Source organism: Balaenoptera ricei, chromosome 10, assembly GCF_028023285.1.
Source record: "Balaenoptera ricei isolate mBalRic1 chromosome 10, mBalRic1.hap2, whole genome shotgun sequence".
NCBI classification, from domain to species: Eukaryota; Metazoa; Chordata; class Mammalia; order Artiodactyla; family Balaenopteridae; genus Balaenoptera; species Balaenoptera ricei.
Window position 1 is genome coordinate 773,758 of NC_082648.1, and position 18,466 is coordinate 792,223.

At 50.2% G+C, this 18,466-nt stretch overlaps 1 protein-coding gene and 1 long non-coding RNA gene across 2 annotated transcripts; both read left to right on the top strand.

Moving 5' to 3' along the window:
• The first annotated feature begins 568 nt into the window (after positions 1-568).
• Positions 569-2,683, top strand: LOC132372877 (uncharacterized). The gene is made up of 3 exons (XR_009505260.1): positions 569-798; positions 899-1,637; positions 2,602-2,683. It is a non-coding gene; the product is annotated as an uncharacterized LOC132372877 (long non-coding RNA).
• Positions 2,684-15,557: 12,874 nt separating this feature from the next.
• TMEM121B (transmembrane protein 121B) lies at positions 15,558-18,105 on the top strand. Its single transcript, XM_059935009.1, has one exon. It carries the CDS (start codon positions 15,558-15,560, stop codon positions 17,097-17,099), a length of 1,542 nt encoding a protein of 513 aa, XP_059790992.1. The 3' UTR covers positions 17,100-18,105.
• Positions 18,106-18,466: the final 361 nt, after the last annotated feature.

Sequence of the window (18,466 nt, forward strand, 5' to 3'; positions counted from 1 at the left end):
AAAGCACGAGCGCTGTGGACTGTCCACGTTGGTTCCTTCTCGAGTCCCCACACCCCCATGCCGGGCACTTGCAGACCCTGTAGGGCGTCCCACATCACAGGCAGATGTGGCTTCTGGCCTCTCTGTCCCTTGGGGGTGGGCTGGGGCCCTAGCTCCCCGCTCACAGCCATGTAGCCGCGGGCGATCCCCTCCCCTCTGCAGCTCCTTCCTGTGTAGACTGGCGTTGGCGATGTGGACTTCACGAAGGAGCTATTTTAGGTGCCTCACTGTGTCGTGTAGGATTTTGTTCAGCTGCCTGTTTCAGAGGCCTGACCACAGTGGCGCGAATGCTTTCTGAGCGTCAGGACGTTCGGAGCGGGCATCTCCAGCACTCCGCTCGCCCACCGTGCTGGCGTGCAGGCCCGCCCACCTGCAGCGTAGCCCCAGCCTCCACGGAGAGGGGAGGAAAGGGCGAACACAGAGCAGGTGGGGCTGGACTCCCTTTAAAGAGCTTTCCCGGAAGGCCCGCCTCGCTGGGGACTCCAGTCCTGTCCGGCTGACCGGAGGCGGGTCACAGAGGCGGGGACCGGGCACACCATTGTGCCGACAAAATCAGGGCTTGTTCGTGAGGAAGGCGAGTAGAGGGGACGGCGGGCAGGCGGGCAGCAGTTCAGCCCCTGGGACCGAGCTCTGCACTGGCTCTCCGTCTGAGTGCCCAGAGGACGTGTCTGTTGGGCCACTGAGCCACTGGGTCGGGAGGCCTGCGACGCACATGCTGGCCTTTTCCAGAGCACCTTACACAGGCATCACTGGTCCAAGGTTAGTCAGAGCCTCTCAGAGCCCCTCGCGGAGACACGGTTCTCACCACCCCGGTTTATAAATGAGGGCACGAGGCAGGCCAGTGATCCTTTCCTTTCAGAAACGCTGACTGAAGACCCGCTTGCTGCCAGGCCCCGTGCCGGGCGCCACAGCAGCGACCAGCCATTGGCAACCACACCTGCCCTCGTGGGGTTCGCCTGGTAGTGACCGCGCGTCCAAGGTCAGTTAGGAAATGGAGGGGCTGGGCTGACAGCTGGGCCTCCTACTCGGCATGTCCTCCGGGGACCCCGCCCGCCCTCAGCCAGCCCACTGCCCTTCCCGTGAGTCCTGGAGCAGCTGCGGTTGCGGGTGCAGCCCCGTGAGCTTGCCCTGGGCCCCGGGGGCTCACAGGGGTGACTGGGGAGCGGGGCAGGAGTTGGGAAGTCAGCCGGGTGTGGCCGCGTGCCGAGGAGTCTTGCCAGAGCCCAGGTGGAAGGGACGGGGTGACAGCGTCTGTGTGCCTGCCCCTGGCTCTGCCCCGTGGCTGGCAGCTGCTCTCTGGGGCCTTTTCTCTCCCTTTCTTACTCCTGGTTTCCTGAAGGGGGCAGGAGCCCTTCCAGACGGGGTGCAGGAGGGCAGGCGGCTGCAGCATCATCGCGCAGGTGCGGGGCCAAGGGCAGCCCTGGGCACTTGGCTCCGGACAGGTCTCGTTGCTCAGGGGCTTTGTCTGGACCCTGGAACCAAAACCCACAAGCAGCCGCTTCATTACCCAGCCTGACTGAGTGAAAATGTTATCTTCTTGTGTTTTGAAGGAGCCAAGTGATTACACACGAGACGCTGTGAGTCACTTTGAACAGGAAGTAAGTGCACGTTTATAGTAAAGTGGTCAGCCTGGAGCAGGACTGGACCGTCAGGTGCCCACTTGGGTCTCCAGTGCTGGACCCCGGCACTTTCTCAGTGTCCCCATGGTGGTGGCAGCTTCTGGCCTCCTGAGGACACCTCTGGGCTAAGGCAGGTGGGGAGCTAGCAGGTAGTCAGGGCTCCCAGCAGAGCTAGGGTTGCTGTAGCAACCGGATGCTGCCTTGAGGGCGGGTTTTTAAAATATCTTGGCTATAATAGTTTTTTCCCCCCAATCTCTCTGTCACTTCCCCCGTGCCTCGTGGTGTGGCGAGGCTGGGTCGCCCGGGGACGCCTGCCTGCTCTCTGCCTGGGGCTCCTGGCAGCTTCTTCGGGGGCTGGATGTGGGAGGAGTGTCTCCGGGTGTGAACTGCTGCGAAGCTGTCAGGGCTTCGGCTTTTGCTTCCAGCCTTCTCCAGCTCTTGGATCCAAAAACCTTCTGTCATTTTCTCTTTTCGGGGAGGCAGAGAAGAGGGGTCTAGCTTGAAACTCCCACCTCCCCCCCCCCCAAAAAAAACAACTCCTCTCCCTCCTCCCACTCTGGCCTATACCCCTACCGGAACAGCCGTGGCATCCTGGGACCACTCTCTGGAGGGGGAGGGGTGTCCCCTCTTGTCTGCTTTTTCCTTTGGTGTTTCTAACTTCCTCTTTTGGCTTCATTTATTCACTCAACAAATGCCTGTAGAGCACCTACTAAGCCCCTGAAAGAAATGAAAAACTGCCTTGTCATGGAGAAGTTCATCCCTGTCTTCATCTTGGACTTGGTCCTATCAGATTTCAAACTTTTTTCTAAAGTTACAGTAATTAAGACAGTGTTCTCTTGGCAGAGGGAGGGATACAAACCAATGAGACAAAACAGCACTCAGAAACACATATATGAAAATACGGCTTAACAAAATAAATGTGTGTTTTTTGCTCATTTCATAGGCTGATGTGGGCTACGTGCTGGTCTTGGCCTTTCCCTCCAGGTGGTGACTCGGGCATTCAGGCCCCTTCCATTTGTGATGCTGTCATCTTCAAAGAGGGAGGGAGGGTGGGTGAACGTGGAGGGACTTGGGTGAGACCTGGTCTTGGTGGTCAGCACTTCTGTCCGTGTCCACTGGCCACACACATGGTTCCAGTGCCACTCCCAAGAGGGCAGGGGACGTGAGGGAAAGGAAATGGGATCAGTCGGCATCTAGCCTGTCTCTGTTGCCCTATTACTGTTTACTAGGACAAAGAAAATTGGATTTGCTTAGTTTTGTTTAAATTCATGAATATATGTTGCAATCTGTTTCTGTATATTTATTGAGTTGATCATAAATGTTTTTCTCCTTTAATCTGTTCATTTGGTAAATGACACTCATAAATTTTCTTTTCATCTTTAACTCTGCCTTTCATTCCTGTGATAAAACCTAATTGGCTCTGTTATATGTTGCTGTCTACCATTAGCTAGAATTTCGTTTATGTTCATAAATGAGACTGGCCTGTACAGTTTAACTTTTTTCTACTGCCTTTGTTTGGTTTTGATATCAATTGTATTAGCGTCATAAAATAAATGGTGACACATTTCATCTTTTCCTATTTTTGGAACAGTTAGTTTAAAATGGGATTATCAGTGCCTTGAATATTGGTAGAACACACGAAACCATCTGAACCTGGTAAATTTTGGAGGGGAGACTTAATTATTGCTTCAATTTCTCTAATAATTAAATGTATATTCAGACTTTTCTACTTAGTTTAGGAAAGTCATGTTTTTCTAGGGAATTTTCCATTTTTCTCTAAGTTTTCAAATACAGTGGTGTAACATTGTTCATAATATTCTCAACATTAAAAATCTGTTTCTGTAGTTAGACATCTTTTTCATTCCTATTATTGCTTTTATGTATGTTTTCTCCCTTTTTTTCTTAATAAATCATGTCAGATCTTTGTGTATTTAAACATCAGTTTTTATTATTTCTGTTTTTATCTTTAATATTTCCTTCTTTATGTTTTCATTGAATTTACTTGTTCTTTCTCCAATTTATTAATTTGAATGCTTAGCGTATTAATTTGTAGTCTTTCTGCATTTGTAACAAACATTTAAGGCTATAAATTTTCCTCCAAGTTTTGCTTTGGTTGTATCTCATTCATTTTGTCAAGTAGTATTTTCATGATCATTTAATTCTAAGTATTTTCTAATTTTTGTGTGAGTTATTTGGAAGAATGTTTAAAATTTTCCAACTGTTTGGGGAGTGACTGGTGATATTTCTGTTGCTGTGTTCTAATCTAATTTCTTTGAGGTCAAGGAATATAGTCTGTACATGGTCAGGTTTTATAAATGTTGCACATATATTTGTAAACTGTGTGTGGTATCTAATTTTTTGTAGAGTTCTACATTCAGCCATTAGATCAACCTTGTGTTTAAACTTGTATATGTATTTACCAATGTTTTATCTGTTTGATCTGTTAACTACTGAGAGATGTGTTTACATCCCCCACTATAATTAGGTATTTGCCAATTTCTCATTATAATATTATCCATTTTGCTTTATATATATTTTAAGCTATGTTATTATGTACACGCAAGTTCAGAATTTTGCTGTCTTTCTGGAACTTGGTTCTTTTATAGCAGCAAATACTTATATAGTACAACATGCCAGCATTTTCTAAGTGCTCTCAGTATATTAATTTACTTATCCCTCATAATAACTCTAAGAAGTAGGTGCTATTATTGTCCCCATTTTACAGATGAGAAAATTGAGGACAGAGAAATTAAGTAACTTGACCAAGGTTACCCAGCTTCTGAGTGGTGGAGTCAGGATTTGAACTCAGATAGTCTGGCTCTAGCATGTGTGCCCTTAACTACTGTACTATACTGTCTCCTTTATCACTATATGGTGAAATTCTTTATTTCTAATAATTTTCTTGGGTATAAAGTTTATTTTTTTCTTTTCTTTTCTTTTTTGGCCACGCTGTGCAGCATGCAGGATCTTAGTTCCCTGACCAGAAATTGAACCCGTGCCCCCTGCATTGGGAGCACGGAGTCTTAACCACTGGACTGCCAGGGAAGTCCCAAAGTTTATTTTTTTCCTACTGTTAATATAACCATGCCAGTTTTTTAAGTTAATATTTGCCTGGTTTATTTATATAAATGCATTAAAAAAAAAAAAAAAATATATATATATATATATATATATATATATATGTCTACATATTTTCTTCAACCTTCACTTTCAATCTGTCTTTTTGTTTTAGAGATATTTCTTATATAAAAGCATATAGCTGGGAATTTTTAAAAATCTAATCCAATAATCTCTGTTATTTAATAGGACATTTATTGTGATTACTGATATATTTTGCTTTATTTTTTACCATCCATTGCACTCTGGCTTCTGTTATTTCTGATGAGAAGCCTGCTGTCAATCTGACTGTTGTGTTGTGATTTACTGTCTGGTTTCTCTTAAGATCTTTTCCCTTAGGTGCTCTCCAGTTTCACATCCGAGCATCTGGGAGCATATTTATTTTTATTAATCCTGTTTAGGATTCATTGAGATTCTCAAATCTGTGGATTGGAGAAGTTTTTTCACCAGCTTTGGAAAATTCTCAGCCAAAATTTCTTTGTTATCTTTCCCCCACTCTTTCAAGTTTCTCCTTCTGGAACTTCTATTAGGCATATTTTGAATCTTCCCAATCCACGCACCTTGTCTTTTGATTTCTTTTTCTTTGTTACAACCTCTAGCTCTCTCTACTGCATTCTAGAGAATGTCATCAGATATGTTATAACATTTACTAAGTCTCTTTAGTTGCCTCTAATCTGCTGCTTAATCCATCTTTTATTTATTTATTTATTTATTTATTTATTTATGTATTTATGGCTGTGTTGGGTCTTCATTGCTGCGTGCGGGTTTTTCTCTGGTTGCGTCGAGCGGGGGCTACTCTGTTGCGGTGCGTGGGCTTCTCATTGCAGTGGCTTCTCTTGTTGCAGAGTACGGGCTCTAGACGCGTGGGCTTCAGTAGTTGCAGCACGCGGGCTCTAGAGTGCAGGCTCAGTAGTTGTGGTGCACGGGCTTAGTTGCTCCACGGCATGTGGGATCTTTCCGGACCAGGGCTCGAACCCGTGTCCCCTGCATTGGTAGGCGGATTCTTAACCACTGCACCACCAGGGAAGTCCCCATCTATTAATCTTTTTCAATGACTATATATTTGAAATCTGAAGTTCTTTTTAAAAAAAATCTTCATTTTTTTTGTATTAAGAGATTTTTTCTCTAGTATAACATTTAATTCCATTAATGATTTTTAAACTGTTTTTTAAACATTTTCTTAGCGGTTGCTCTAGGGCTAATAATATACATCTTAGTTTATGATTTATACCAATTTAGTTTCAGTGAGATATAGAAACTATGTTTCTATATATTTCTGTTGCCCTCTTCCCTTTTTAGTACTATTATTGTTGCACATATTAGATCTATGTATGTTACAGAAGACAATAATACAGTCTTATAATGATTACTTTTATATAATTTTATGTCTTAAAGAAGCTGAGGTCTACTCTCCTATGGGAGAGAAAGTATATATTTATAAAGTTTGTCATACTAAACTTATTTACCATTTCTGGTTCTCTTCATTTTTGAGGATTCAAGTTACCATCTGATGCCAGATCCTTGCTTTTTTACAGTTTCGCTCCCACCCACCTCCTTTGTGCTCTTATGGGCAAATATATTACATTTTTATATATTAAAGTTCCAACAATGCAGTTATAATTATATGGTTTTATGCGATTGCTTTTTTTTTTTAAGACAATTTTTAAAATAGCAGTTTTATGTCCACAGCAAAATTGAGAGGAAGGTACAGAGATTTCCCACATACCACCCGCCCGCCACGGCCCATATGCATAGCTCCCCCCAGCCCTGCTATCAGCATTCCCCACCAGATGGTACATTTGTTATCATCAAGGAACCTGCATTAACACATCATCATCACCTGAGGTCCAGGGTATTCTCACTGCCCTCAAAGTCCTCTGGGCTTCACCTATTCATCCCTCCCTCCCTCCTAACTTCCGGCACCCACTGATCTTTTTACTGTCTCCATAGTTCTGCCTTTTCCAGAATGTCATATAGTTGGGATCATACAGTACGTAACCTTTTTCAGATTGGCTTCTTTCATCTAGTAATATGCATTTAAGTTTCCTCATGTCTTTTCATGGCTTGAGAGCTCATTTCTTTTTAGTGCTCAATAGTATTCCATTGTGTGGATGTTCCCCAGTTTATTAATCAATTCACCTGCTGAGCCAAGCATCTTGGTTGCTTCCAAGTTTGGCAATTATGAATAAAGCTGCTATAAATATCCAAGTGCAGGTTTTTGTGTGGACATAAGTTTTCAGCCCCTTTGGGTAAATACCAAGGAGCATGACTGCTGGAAAGGAATATGTTTAGTTTTGTTAAAACTCCAAACTGTCTTCCAAGGTGGCTGTACCTTTCTGCTTTCCCGTTGACAACGAATGAGAGTTCCTGTTCTGCATCCTCACCAGCGTTTGGTGTTGTCAGTGTTCTGGATTTTGGCCATGCTAATAGGTGTGCAGTGGTATCTCATTGTTGTTTTCATTTGCATTTCCCTGCTGACAAATGATGTTGAGCATCTTTTCATATGCTTATTTGCCATCTGTATATCTTCTTTGGTGAGGTGTCTGTTAAGGTTCTTCAGCCCATTTTTAATATTGGGTTGTTTGTTTTCTTACTGTTGAGTTTTAAGAATCCTATGTATATTTTGGATAACAGCCCTTTATCAGATGTGTCTTTTGCACACATTTTCTCGCAGTCTGTGGTTTGTCTTCTTATTCTCTTGGCAGTGTCTTTTGCAGAACAGACATTTTAAATTTTAATAAAGTCTAGTTTACCAATTCTTTCTTTTATAGATCATGTCCTTCTGGTGTTGTACGTAAAAAGTCATCGCCAAACCCCAAGATTTAGGTTATTTCTCTTGTTATCTTTTGGGACTTTTATATTTACTTTTGCATTTTACATTTAGGTATGGAATCCATTTTGAGTTAATTCTTGTGAAGGGTGTAAGGTCTGTGTCTAGATTCATTTTTTTGCTTGTGAATGTCCAATTGTTCTAGCACCATTTGATGAAAAGATGGTATTGCTTTTTAACTAAGTTATAAGAAAGGAGAAGGGGCTTCCCTGGTGGCGCAGTGGTTGAGAATCTGCCTGCCAATGCAGGGGACACGGGTTCGAGCCCTGGTCTGGGAAGATCCCACATGCCGCGGAGCAACTGGGCCCGTGAGCCACAATTACTGAGCCTGCACGTCTGGAGCCTGTGCTCCACAACAAGAGAGGCCGCGATAGTGAGAGGCCCGCGCACCGCGATGAAGAGTGGCCCCCACTTGCCACAACTAGAGAAAGCCCTCGCACAGAAACGAAGACCCAACACAGCAATCAATCAATCAATCAATAAATGAATAAATAAATAAATAAATAAGCTTTAAAAAAAAAAAAAAAAAAAAAAAGAAAGGAGAAGAAATACATATTTATATTATTTCCTATAATTACCTATATAATGACCTTTACTGGCAATCTTTGTTTTTGTGTGTGTGTGCGTGGATTTGAATTATTGTTTCCAGCCTGAAGAACTTCCTTCTATATAGTATTTTTTATAAGGCAGGTGTGCCAGCAACGTTTCTCAGATTTGTTTATCAAGAAATGTATTAATTTCACCTTCAGTTTTGAAAGACAGTTTTGCTGGGTGTAAGAATTTTGTTTCACCTTTCCTTTCAGGACTTCTAATATGTCATCCCTCTGCCTTCTAGGCTCCACTCTTTCTGATGAGAAGTTTACTGTCACTCTTCTTGGAATTCCCTTGTTTGTGATGTGGTTTTTCTCTTGCTCTGTTCAAGATTTTCTCTTTGTCTTTATCTTTTAACATTTTGATTGTGATGTGTCTGGCTATGGATCTCTGCACTTAACCTGCTCAGAGTTTTTGAGTTTCTTGGATGTGTAGATTAATGTTTTTCATCAAATTTGGGAAGCTTTCAGACATTATTTCCCTGAATATCTTTTTTTTCTGCTCCTTTTTTCTCTCCTGTCCTTCAGATGCTCCTATCGTATGTATGTTGATGCAGTCAGTTGTGTCCCATCTCTCTCTGAGGTTCTGTTCCTTTTTTTCTTAATTCTTTTTTCTTTGTTCTTCAGAGTGTTTAATTTCTATCAATGTATCTTTAAGTTGGCTGATTCTTCTGCCAGCTCAAATGTACAGTTGAGTCCCTCTTATTAGTTTTATATTTTAGCTAATGTACTTTTCAACTCCAAAATTTCCATTTGGTTCTTTCTTTTTATTATTATAATTTCTATCTCTTTATAGACATTCTCTATTTGATGAGACATTGTCATCATACTTTCCTTTAATTCTTTAAACATGGTTTCCTTTAGTTCTTTGAATATATTATAATAGCTGCTTTGGAGTCCTTGTCTGGTAAATCCAATATCTGGGCCCCTCAGAAGCAGTTTCTATCGTTTGTATTTCTTTCCTTGTGTATGGGTCACACTTCCTAATTCTTTACGTCTCATAATTTTTTATTGAAAACTGGACATTTAAGATCATATATTGTAGCAACTCTGGAAACTGTGATCCCTTACCTCCCCCATCCCCAAGCCAGGATTTTTTGTTATTGGTACTTGATTTTTTGTTATTTAGTGATATGGGTGGATGAATTCGGTGAGGTCTGTTTTTCCTGTAGTGTGAAGCCTCTGATGTGTACACAAATCTCCCTGCCCCCTGGGATGGCCACAGTGTTAGCTGGGTTCTCATTGACTGTCTTTTCCCCAATCTCTTTGTTAACCTTCGGCAGCTCTACCTCTACTGGTATCACACTGAACTGTTAAGCTCCACTAATTGCTACCTGATTGCTCTGTTATTTTTGACAATGTCCTGGGACATAAACTGCTCCACATCTGATCTGATAAAGTTGGGCCCCTTTGCAGGGGTAGTTCTTAAGACCAGTCTTTGAGGCTTGCTCTGACCCCAGCTGGTTTCTTTTCAGCTGTCTCTCTGTTAAACTCCTGGCTGGTTTGTTTCACTTGTTCCATCAGGGAACGACCAGCCTCCTTTAAGTGACTCACCACCAAGGTCTTCCTTCTTTTCAGTAGTGCCCTTAGGCTTCAACTTCCCTGCACTCTGTTCCAAGCGAGCCAGTCTCCTTAGCCTGAGCTACAGAACCCTCTGTTTCTACACCCAAGGCAAAAGCTCCATGCCAACATTCTGGACCTGGGTACAGCAACCTGCTTCTCTTAGAGTGATACATCTTTTCCATGAGTTGGAAGGGGATGGGAGGAGGGGGTCATAGCCCCTTGTCTTCTCAGTTTGCCTCTCCCTGCACAGAACCTCTACCCTACAAGTGAGCTGGGACAGGTGATTGGCTCAAGGTAACCAAGGCCTGCCACACCTAGATTAGAGCTTCCAGTCTACAAGTGGGGACTGGGTGGAGGTAGGGAGCCTCAGGCCTCTCAGCTGTGCTTTTGTGGAACAGAGTTTCTGCACATGAAGCTGTGGGGCAGGGAGAGGGGAGATGAGAAATGCAGTGACCAGCCCCTCCGGAGAGAAACTATTGTCCTACACTCAGAGATGGGGAGGAGGGGCCCCTTCTTGGCCACACTCACCTGGAGGTGAGTTTCTGCCACACTGAGCTGGGGGAGGGGAGGGGACAGGTTGTGGCTTCAATGCCACAGACTCTCACTGTTCTTAATGAGATTTAGCAGATTTCTTGAATAAACGTTTTTCCATTTGCTGTATGCCCTAAGACAATTTTCAGAAGTTTTAAATGGGGGAGTTCCCTGGTGGTCCAGTGGTTAGGACTCTACACTTCCAATGCCGGGGGCCCGGGCTCAATCCCTGGTCGGGAAACTAAGATCCTGCAAACAGTGTGTCACAGCCAAATTAAAAAAAAAAAGAAGAAAGAAATTTTAAATGTTTTTTTTTAATTTATTTTTTATTGAAGTATAGTTGAATTACAATGTTGTGTAAATGGTTGTTTTTTATAATTTCCACCAGTTATGATTATTTCACTGGGGAGAAAATTCACAGAGATCCACACACTGTGATTCTTGGATGTACTTTTCCCTGCCTTATTCTTTCTTTTTCTCCACTATTCTTTTTCATAGTATTTTATTCTTTTTTATGCTCTTAATCATTGTAAACCTATTGGTATTATAGCCATCATCATCTGAAGTTCCTGGGGGGGTCTAATCTTGCTATATGTTTCATACACTGGCTTTCATTCATGATGGGTTATTTCCTTCTGTGTTTTGCAATCTGGTATTGTGAACTGACTTTTACTGGTGCTTTATCTGTGGGAATCCTCTAAGTCTTGGTTTGACGGTATGTCCCCCAGAACTGTTTTGTATTTGCTTTTGCTAGATATCCATGGTTATTACCAGCCTACAACCAATATTTATGTTACTTTCTCAGCTTGAGATTGTGCAAATCTCAAATCTATGGGTGGTATAGTCCAATGGTTATGAATTCCCAGGAGAGATTTTTATGCCACTTCAAACCTAGGCCAATGCTTATTCATTTGCCTGTGGTCTTCCTGTTTGGGTGGGAGATCTATTTTTCTGTTCACCCTTTCACTGAGTCCTGGTTTTATGTAGGAAGCTCAGCTCTGTGTTCTTGTCTCATTTGGGTTGAATGCCAGGCCTCCTGTTTCTGTTTGGCTATTAAATCCACCAGTGCTGCCCGAGAGGACATGACACAGTGATGGAATTGCTCTGTATCTGCTGTTCCGTGTAGTAACCACCAGTCACGTGGGGCTTCTGAGCACTTGAAATGTGGTGAGTGAGACTGAGGAACTGAATTTGAAATTTTAACTTATTTCAAATGATATTTATTTATTTTTAATTTTATTATTATTATTATTTATTCATTTATTTACTTTTGGCCTCACCATGCAGCATGCAGGATCTTAGTTCCTTGACCAGGGATTGAACCCGGGCCCCCTGCAGTGGAAGTACGGAGTCCTAACCACTGGACCGCCAGGGAAGTCCCAGTTGATATTTATTTAAATACATTCAGATTTAGGTAGCTGCTTGTGGCTGGTCCCCACTGTATCAGACCAACCCCACATCTGAAGCATCATGTACTTCACTCGCCATTCCAGTTTCCAGTTTCCTCTTCATGGATGGCCCCAAGGGTTCATCTTACTCTCTTAACTGTGCATTTAAACTGTTCAGTTTTACCTGGTGTTTTTGGTAAGCTGGGAGGTCTTCTACATTTTGTTCACAATATCGCCAGAATGGAACACAGTCTCTGCTTCCATTTTCTCTCCCCTCCAGCCCATCGGTTCTGCTGCAAAGTAATTTTTCTATGGTGCAAATCTGTCCATGTTACATGTCTGCTTTCAAGAGGTCCCTGTTCTCTCGGAATGTAGCCCAAGCTCAGCCTGGCCCCCGAGGTCCTCTGTGACCTGGCCCTGCCTATCCCCTCAGTTTACCCGTCATGCCCTTCTCCTTGTACTTCACACTGAAGCCAAGGATCCGTAATTCCTCAACGGTGCTTGGCTCCCTCACACTGCGGGTCCTCCGTCCTTCCTGCTCCTTCTCCCTGAAATGCCCGCCAGTCCTGAGTCCACCTCCCAGCTGCTAGCCAGCATCTGCTTACCTTTCCCAATAGTCCTCACGTCCTTTGCTCCTCTAGGCCCCATATAGAATTTGGCCATAACCTTCACAATACTTGACTGTGCTTTCTTGTTTATGTGTCTGTCTCCCTCCCAGCCTGGACTCCTAGGAAAGGACTTGCTGTTTTTAGCCTCTGGAGCCCTGGCACCCAGGCCAGGGGCTGAGTGACACCTGCAGGCACTGATGCCGGACCTTCTCCTTTGCCCACGAGGGTAGCGGCTCGCTGTGGGCCGTCCATGGGGTGGCCCAAGCCACAGGCTGGCTCCGGGCCTTAGGGGCGCTCTGCAGTGGGGTAGCTGGAGTGTTATCGTGACAGACTCTCCAAGGAGTTCTGAGGCTTCAGTTGCTAGTACGCTGAAGCTTCGCAGACCCGTCCTGCTCCAGCCACAGCTCCCTGCCCACTTCCCTTTCATTTCTGGGAGCCGGCGCCGTGACTGTGATCGAGCACCAGAGGGCCTGCTGTGCCTTTCCACGCGGAGCCCCGGTGAGGCCCACATGCTCGTCGACGGCGCCCTTTGCACCTGCCCTTCATTCTCGCTGTGGGAGTGAAGAGGGCGGGATGACAGACAGACGCTGGGCCAGTGAGGACCGGGCCTTGGTTCAGTGCTGGGAGGGCTGGCCCTGCCCGCTGAGCTTTCCTGGGCTGCTGAGATGACGGGGGCATCTCTCCTCCCTCCCGGCCCATCTGCCGCTGCTCCAGGAGGATGAGGGTATCAGGTCTCCAAACGAGCCCCGCCCGTTTAACAGGTGCTCAGGGAAATGATTTTTGGATTGAAAACTGCTTAGTTTGTCCCTGACTCCCAGGATGCCATGCTAGGCTTGTGAGAAGGAGCGTGGTAGGTGGGTGAGAGTACCGGGCTGGGAGCCAGAGGTCTGCCCTGGACGAGCTGTGTGGCTGGGAGCAGGGTGCCCTCCTCTGTCTCTGTCCCCAGGTATCGCATGTAAGATGTAAGCACAGACCTCGGGGGCTTAGGAGCTGCTCGGTGACGGTGTTTTCCCTTTTCCAGATCCCTGTGGGATGTTTGTACTCACTTTATATACAAGAAAGCCTTAACTTCCTTCTTCTCATCCTAGCCACACCTTTGTCAAGCCCATCACGGGCTGAAGCGAAGGCTCTCTGTGTATGTGTGTGTGCATGTATGCGCCCAAGTGTGTACACAGATTAGACATAACCCAGTGCAAAGCCGAGGTCCCTCTGGTACTCGGACCACCAGCATACTCTGTCGTGTGCCCCGATTTCTTACCCTTATTATCTGTGGTCTTTTTATTCAGAGCCTCAGACCTGAAAGAAATTGGGTTAAAGAATCTCACACGGAAGTTACTCTGAGCAATTGAAGTCCATTTCCCAGAGATGCAAGGATAACTTCAAAGGGCTGGTACAACCCAAGTTCCCAGGGAGGAAACCCGTCCTCAGGAGGCACCCTGGGCGAGGGCTGGCCTGACGGGCAAGGGCAGGAGGGAGCTGGGCGAGTGGCCAGGGCAGCAGGTCTGGGGTGGGGTGGGGACAGGTTCACCAGTGTTGCCTCAGCAGCCCAGTTCTCAGCTTGCATCAGCTGCTCCTGCTGCTTCTACTGCTTCGCTGACGTGAGCAGGAGTTGTGGGCCAGCTTCCAGGTTAGCGGCTGGCTGGTGTTCTCCCTGGGGGACAGCTGGGAGCCAGGCTGTGATCTGTCCCATTAGCAGTTGGCAGCTCCCAGCCCGCTTTTTCACCTGGACCGGCTCCGTGCTGACATCGCCGGACCCGCTGTGACGCTCATGGATGCGGGCCACCTGCGCTGTTTGCTCCCGCCTTGCCCCGTGTGGGTGGCCTTGGCGCCAGCGGGCAGGGCTGAATCTCTCACACAGTGAAGCCTGTGACCAGCTCCAAGAACCGCTGCTCCCAGCGAGAGCCGCTCTGCTCCCTGGCATGTCGCGAAGCACAGAGCTGCCGGGGAGCTGAGCTCGGAACGTGGCCTCGGGAAGGGCTCCAGCCCAGAAAACAGTCATTAGTGGCCTGTGCTGTGAGTAAATGTTCCTGGGGCTTGAGACATGAGCTAAATGGAATTGTGATGATAACACCTTTATCACACTTTAACACACTCCGTACCAGGCATTGGGCCAAACCCTTCGAACTCATGACCTCTCTTAATACAACAGCCTGGGAAGGTAGATGTTGGTCCCTTTTTACAGTTGGATAATCCTAGCTAGGGTCAGAGAGGTGAAATAACCGGTCCAAGATCACACAGGCCACACGGCAGAGCTGAGACCACACTCCAGAGCTCAGCTGCCCCCCACACCTGCTGGGCTGCATGACGACTGGACACGGACCCGGTGTGTGCCCGGGGCGGGCTGCAGGCGCTAAACCCCACATCTGCCGTGGCTTGGTTGTACAGAGCTGTGCGCTTGTAGCTGCAGGGCTGCTGTGTTTCCGTCCACGGCCCCGTCTGTAGCATTCACCATCGCTGCTTTGGGCCTATGTTTCCATGGAGGCACCTCTAGGTGTTTAATTTCCTCTGCTAGCTGCCTCTTCCTATTGTTTCCCATTCCCGCTTTAAGAACGTCAGAGAATACTGAAAACCTGCTTGGCTGGGGCCACACGCACCGTTCTTTTACTGCTCCTTTCTTCCCAAGCATTTCTATTCAGAGAGCTGCTCCATTCACTGGAAATTGGTACCTCCCCCCGGGGTGGTCACTGAACCCAGAGCGGGGCACATGAATATGTAGAAATATATGTTTGGGGCTCCCGGTCCTGGTCCTTGTAATCAGTGCGGCCTGGTTCCTCCTTCGGTTTTCAAGGGCCTTAGGGAGAGGCAGGACGGCCCAGCGGAAAGGGCACCCGACGAAGTAGAGGCCAAAGCTGCCCTGGTGCCTGCAGAGGTCTCAGCCTGGTGCTCAAAGGCATGGTCTACACTGAGACCAAAGCCACCCGGTCCCTAACGCCCCAGGGGTTCAGCTGGTGGGACCTCGCCGACCACCTCCCATCCCGCCGCCGGGATCCCATCGCGCCCCTCCGATTCCGACGCTGCGTCCTCCCCGCCCCAACTCCGCGCCCGGGCACCCCTCCCCTTCTTCCTGCCTGCACGGCGGCCGGGCTTTCCCGCCTCCCGGCCCCGAATCCAATCCCGGTTTCCCCGCCCCGCCCCCAGCTCTCGGCTGGGCCGCCCCGCGCGCCGTCACCGCCGCCGTCACCGCGCGTCCGCAGCAGCCCGCGCGCGCCCGGCCACGGGGCTCGGCTCCGGTGCGCGGCTCCGGCCGGGTAGGCGGGAGGGAGCCGAGGACAATGCGCCCCGCGCCCGGCGCCCCCCGCGCGGCCCCGCCCCCCGCCCGGCTGCAGCCCCGGTTCCCGCGCGGCCGGAGCGGCTCGGGCAGCAGCGGCGGCGGCAGCGGCGGCGACACCGGCAGCGGCAGCGGCAGCGGCAGCAGCGCGGGCGCCGAGCGGGAGGACGACGACGAGAGCGCCAGCATCAGCAGGCCGCTGGTGCCCGCCGGGCCCCCGGGGAGCGCCGCCACCTCCTGCGCCTCCACGCCCACCTCCCCGCGTAGCATGACCGCCGCCGACCTGGGCGCGGGCGCCGTGGCCGGGGCCGTCGGGGGCGCGGGCGGCGCCAGCCCCGGCCCCTCCTGCCGTTCGTGTTGCTGCTGCTGCTGCGGTCGCCGGGCCCGGCCGGGCCGCGGGGGTGGGCGCCGCGGCTGCGCCCCCGGCCCGGGCTGCCGCTGGGGCTACCAGGCGCTGTCCGTGGCGCTGCTGCTGGCGCAGGGCGGCCTGCTGGACGTGTACCTCATCGCTGTCACCGACCTGTACTGGTGCTCCTGGGTCGCCACCGACCTGGTGGTCGCGGCGGGCTGGGCCATCTTCTTCGCCAAGAACAGCCGGGGCCGTCGGGGCGCCGCGCACACCCACCACCCGCACCACCCGCACGCCGCGCCCCTGCACCTGCCCGCCGCCCCCGCCGCCGCTGCCGGGGCCAAGGCGCGCGGCGGCCGCGGGGGCGCGGGCGGCCCGGGGCCGGCGGGGGCGGCCGGCGCGGCCGGCGAGTTCGCCTTCGCCTACCTGGCCTGGCTCATCTACTCCATCGCCTTCACGCCCAAGGTGGTGCTCATCCTGGGCACGTCCATCCTGGACCTCATCGAGCTGCGCGCGCCCTTCGGCACCACAGGCTTCCGCCTCACCCTGGCGCTCTCGGCGCCGCTGCTCTACTGCCTGGTGCGGGCCATCGGAGAGGCGGGCGCCACCCCCGGCTCCGCGGGCCCCCTGCTCCTGCAGCCCCAGCGGCACCGCGCCGCCGGCTGCTTCCTGGGCACGTGCCTGGACCTGCTGGACAGCTCCGCCCTGGTGGAGCTGATGCTGGACGGCCGCGCGCCGCTGCCCGCGCACCTGCGCTACCTGCTCCTCGCCGCCTACTTCCTCGCGCTCGCCTCGCCGGTGCTCTGGCTCCACGAGCTCCACGCCGCTGCCGCCTCGCCCCGGGGCCGGGCCTCGCGGCCGGGAGGCTGCAGCCGCCTGCTGCGCCTGCTGGGCGGCTGCCTCGTGGACGTACCCTTGCTGGCGCTGCGCTGCCTGTTGGCCGTGAGCTACCAGCAGCCGCTCTCCGTCTTCATGCTCAAGAACCTCTTCTTCCTCGGCTGCCGCGGCCTGGAGGCCCTGGAGGGCTGCTGGGACAGGGAGCCCCCAGCGTCCCCGAGTCGGGCCTGGGTGGGCTACGGCGCTCCGCCCTCCGCCCCGTCGGCGCCGGGAGCCCCCCAGCTGGGCCACTGCGTCTCGGAGGACGAGGGGGGCGCCCACGGCTACGTCAACACCCTGGCTGTGGCTTCCCAAAACTGAGGGGTCTGGGGGCTTGCTCTGGAGTTGGGAGACCCCGCTCCCTGCGACCTTCCCTCACCCAGACTGCATCAGCCTCTGTTTGGGGGAGGTAACTGTTAACAGGGCTGAGAGCCAGCGCTCCCCTCTGAACCCCTTGGGTCAAGACTGCTTGGAAGGAGACAGCCGCTAAAGAGAGGGGGGAGGGTCGCCGGCTCTCTTCTCCTCTCGACGCCCTTCCCCGATCCTGGCCTCCAGGGGCGGGGCACCTCTGCTTCTTGCTTCTCCCGCCTCACCCTAACTCCTCTCCCTTGCGGGGGAGAATGGAGGAAAGGGGGACCCAGGGCCTTCGGCCACCCCCCTTGCTTGGGCGTGCCAGCTTCTTTTAGGCTGTGGTTAGTGGTCCTTGACCCACACCTTGAAATGACCCAGAATCCCATGCTCCCCTGATGTGTCCATTGCATTTCTTCCAGATGGCAGATGCAAAGTCTGTGTGTGTGTGTGTGTGTGTGTGTGTGTGTGCACACGTGCACGCGTGTGTTGTTTCCTCGTGTCCACCCTGTGCCCCTCACAATCAGCAGGAGATCTGGGGAGGCCCGGTCCTCCCCACCACACACTCCTCATTCCTACCCGGATCTGTGGCCATGAATTCCCAGACAGAGCTGGGCTCCTGGGGGCTGCCCAGTGGCCCTCCTCCGAGGGAGAAGCTCACCCAGGATCTTCCTCAATGCCACTCCTTTCCTCTCAGCTGGGGGGAGGGGAGGGTCCATACTCTAAGGACCAAACTACACCCTTTCTTGGGTGTTTCTACCTCCGTGCTTTCCACTTGTGTCGCATCACACACTGATGCTGCTTGCAAAAAATGACAAATACTCAGATGTTGCATTCAACGTGGCCACTGGATCCAGCTGGGGTTCGGTGCCAGTGTTATTACAGGGTCTGTGGAGGGTCAGCCATTGGCTGCCCTCCCTCTCTCCCTCCCTCTGTGCCCATAACTCCTATCCTTCCTGCAGCTGGTTGCTGGCTGGGTCAGATCTTGGCTCAGAACAGCTTTGGTGGGGTTTCTGGATAGAAAACCACGTAAGCTGGGCCTCCCATGGGCCCGCAAGAGTCGGAAATCCACCTCCCCACCTGTCCTTCCTTTAGGAAGCATGGTGTACATCAGAAAGGGCGGTGGTGACCTTTGTCCTCTGCTCTGGTCACAGGAGTCTCTAGGGAAAAGGCAGGCTGCGTGGAGTAGGGTGGCTAAGCCCCACTCGGCCCAGCCTCCCTCCCTAGTGACAGGGCACATCCGGGGGTTGCCCATGTACAGTCTTGATGTAGGACCTCTCTCAGCATCTTTGAGGCAGGATGAGTATTTTGGGGGGAGGTCAGAGTGCAGGAAGAGTTGA

Bases quoted from the DNA above. Each gene is read 5' to 3' on its own strand.
- TMEM121B (XM_059935009.1), top strand. From the start codon at position 15,558: ATGCGCCCCGCGCCCGGCGCCCCCCGCGCGGCCCCGCCCCCCGCCCGG.